Source organism: Malurus melanocephalus, unplaced genomic scaffold (genome assembly GCF_030028575.1).
Source record: "Malurus melanocephalus ecotype Western Australia unplaced genomic scaffold, MMel_1.1 scaffold_860, whole genome shotgun sequence".
Classification (NCBI taxonomy): domain Eukaryota; kingdom Metazoa; phylum Chordata; class Aves; order Passeriformes; family Maluridae; genus Malurus; species Malurus melanocephalus.
Genome location: NW_026624092.1, coordinates 1 through 3,558, shown reverse-complemented (window position 1 = coordinate 3,558; position 3,558 = coordinate 1). Strand labels below are relative to the sequence as shown.

General features: G+C 46.4%; 1 protein-coding gene across 1 annotated transcript in view; it reads left to right on the top strand.

Annotated features, from left to right (window-relative positions):
• The window catches only part of LOC130585291 (SH3-containing GRB2-like protein 3-interacting protein 1), a gene marked incomplete at its 3' end in the record, with an annotated part of 12,188 nt that extends 8,675 nt beyond the window's left edge, over positions 1-3,513 (top strand). Inside the window, exons 3-5 of the mRNA XM_057385713.1 lie at positions 214-238; positions 1,827-1,904; positions 3,389-3,513. Coding sequence (XP_057241696.1) covers positions 214-238; positions 1,827-1,904; positions 3,389-3,513 — 228 coding nt within the window. The remainder of the gene's footprint in view (positions 1-213; positions 239-1,826; positions 1,905-3,388) is intronic.
• Positions 3,514-3,558: the final 45 nt, after the last annotated feature.

The following is a 3,558-nucleotide window of genomic DNA, read 5'->3' as shown; positions in this document are numbered from 1 at the left end:
CTCAGAGCCTCTTCCAACCCCAATTCCCTCACGTTGACCCCGTTGTCACCGGATAACGCGAGGGGAAAAAATTCTGTGACCTCCACGAGGAGCGGGTGACTCCGATTTGCTGACAATGCTAAAATTACAATTTTTGCTGCTGTGGGTTAATTAAAACCACAATTTTTGGGTGCAGTTTGGGCACTAATGTTGTTCCTTTTCCTGTTTTTGCAGAGGGTCACCGGACAGGGATGGAATCGTAAGTATTGCCCTCCTTCGGTGTCACCTCCCCTCCATCACCAGAGTTGTTTTTCAGTTAATATAGAAAATAAATGAGAGAATCCATGTGAAAAATGGTAAATTCCATTTTTTCTATAAAAAATACCAGCACAGGGAGGCCTGGGGGGAGAGGGACCAGGTGTCCTGCTAAACCCAGCTCCTCATCCTCCTTTCCTCTCCTGCTAATTGGCTTGGTCCAGATTTACTGCCTGAGTTCAGGGGTAATTGCCACAGCAGCTGTTTCCAATCTCTATTTTTATTTTCTATATCAACCTGAAAACAAGGAGATGTTTGTGGTTTGGTTTGTTTGTTGTTTGCTTTGCATTTTTTTTTTTTTTTAAGTTATTGCTGCTTTTATTCCTGGTGTCGGGCAGAAATGTCCCTCTAGAGCTGGGCAGGAGATGGATCCTGTCTCCTTCAGTGTTTGAGATCAAAAATACCTTGGGGTTTATTTTTTAATTTTTAATTTTTTTTTTTTAATTTTTTAAATTTTTTTAAAATTTTTTTAAATTTTTTTTAATTTTTTTTTAAATTATTGCTGCTTTTATTCCTGGTGTCAGACAGAAATGTCCATCTAGAGCTGGGTAGGAGATGAACTCTGTTTCCTTCAGTGTTTGAGATCAAAAATACCTTGGGGTTTATTTCTTTTTATTTTTTTTTAATTATTGCTGCTTTTATTCCTGGTGTTGGGCAGAAATGTCCCTCTAGAGCTGGGTAGGGGATGGACTCTGTCTCCTTCAGTGTTTGAGATCAAAAATACCTTGGGTTCAGWCTGGGCTTTACTTCTGGAGCAAATCCTGATTTTAGAATTCAAAACAAAGTTGAGCCCCTGGTAAGGCTCAGCAGGGAGAGCAGGGCTGGGGTATCTTTTATAAAAGATTAAAATWTGGCGGGGCGAAGCTGCTCCTTTTGAGAAATAAGGTTTTATTTTTAATTTTTCCCCCCAATCTGACCCAAAATCCTTGGCTTTGGGCTCTCCCCGTGTTTTTGAGGGGCTCATTAGGAAATATAAATTAAAATTAGTTTGCAGCTCAGGTGGTGCCTTCAGCAGGGCTCTATTCAGCACGAAGAAATGAATATTTGGCTGAGGCTGGAATCATGGAAAAGGTGCTCAGGGAGGGTGATTTTCCAGCCTGGATAATTCCATAAATTTCCAGGGATTGTCCCCTCTGCCAGCAGGAATCCCACGTGTGGATTCTCCTTGCGGGGATCTCCGGTGTCCTCTCCAAGGATCCCAAAATGCAATTTTTAGGGAGCATCACAAAGCTCCCGAAGGTGTTTGAAGCAGAGCAATTGGAAATGGAGACATTTATTATTATTTTTCATCCTCCAGCCCATTTTTCCCATAATTTTTGGAGCCACGGGAGTGGCCAGAAGGTAAATTCTGACTGCTGAATAGAGTCTGTAGAAAAATCTGTATTTAATCCTGGTGGAGCCACAGCTTTCCTCAGAAATCGGTGTCTCCTGGTTCCTCGTGATTTAGTTTCGTGTATTTAAGAGGAAAACCCCAAAAAAMCAKCCYGGGAGCAGATCTTTTAACCCTTTTTCTGCCGCCCCCGCCCTCRCAGCAGCCCAGCCCTCATCCCAATGATCCACCCGCCAATAGCAAACCCGAGAGCGCGCGGGAAGGAGGAAATAAAAACGGGGTAAGGAAAACTGAGCTTGGCTCCCCGCTCCCAAAAAGGGGTGGAAAGCAGGGAGTCAGCCTGGGTTGGGAATCCGGAGTGTGGGATTCCCTATAGGGTCAGCCAGGTTGGTGGAAATGGGGTTAAACACAAGGGGATGGGGGGAAAGGAGTTGTGTGGAACAGAATCCAGAATTCGCACAGAACGGAATCCAGAGGGAGTTTTCCCATTTTTGAGCTTCCAAAGAGCGGCTCCATCCTCGGGGTGAGGAGGAGAGGGGCTGGATCCAGCCCCGGAGCAGCAGGATCCCATCGGACCCTTGGCAGGGAACTCGGGGAGAATGCTCAAGGGAGTGGGATTATCCCGTTTGGGTGCCCAAAACTGTGGGGTCAGCCCCACTGGGCTTGCTGGTCCCTGGCCATGGTGGCCATGGGGTTTAGGATGGGGTTTTGGACAGGGTTTTGGATGGGTTTTAGATGGATATTGGGGTTTTGGATGGATGCTGGATGGGGTTTTGGATCCCGTTTGGGTGCCCAAAATTGTGGGGTCATCCCCACTGGCCTTGCTGGTCCCTGGCTGTGGTGACCATGGGGTTTTGGATGGATATTGGGGTTTTGGATGGAGTTTTGGATGGATATCAGATGGGGTTTTGGATGGATGCTTGATGGGTTTAGGATGTGGTTTTGGATGGGGTTTTTGGAGGGCATTTTGAAAGGATGCTGGTTGGGGTTTTGGATGGGTTTTGGTTGGGGTTTAGGATGGATATTGAGGTTTAGGATGGGGTTTTGGAGGGATTTTGGATGAGGTTTTGGATGGATGCTGGCTGGGTTTTGGATGGATATCGGATGGGGTTTAGGATGGGGTTTAGGTTGAATACTGGATGGGTTTTGGATTGGGTTTTGGATGGTTATTGGATGGACATTGGATGGGTTTTGGATGAATATTGGATGGATATTGGATGGATTTTGGGTACCCAGAGTAAACCAGGAAAGGATTCCAGAAGCAATGGGTGCCTGGAATTCCCTTGGAAATCCAAAGGGAATTCCCTGGATCCAAAGCAGCAATCCCTGTGTGTGTGTTGATGTATCATAGCATGGACTAACTCATCCCAGACACTTCCTGCTGCTCCATCCCAAATTCACGATGCCTGGAATGCTGGATAATGGGATCCGAATCCTTTCTGGGATTCCCTTTTCTTGGGGAATAATATTCCCTGATAAAAACTCCCCAAAAATTGCGCAGTTTGAGAGGCATCAGGAACTTCCACTGCTGCCAGCTCTACCCGAGGTCTGGAGCTCACCAGCATGAGGAGAAACCATCATTTCCTCATTTTTCCTTAAGGAATGTTGGAAAAAAAAAAGAAAAAACAAAAGAAAATAACCCAAACCTTTTCAGCTCTCTGGAATGGGAGAATCCCAGGAATGGGGGAYGCTGTGGGGTTTGCTGCTGTGGGGTGGGCTGTGCTCCCCATTCCTGCACTGACACTCTGGGATTTTCCTTTCCAGAAGAAAACCAATGGAGCCCCGAACGGATTTTACGCGGAGATCGACTGGGATCGATACGTGAGTGCCCCGTGGAGCTTCCCCCGAGGAATCCCGAGCTGTTCCCACCCTGATCTGGGGATTTTGGGGTGGTGTCCAGGCACCAATTCCACACCAGGAATTCCCAGCAATGA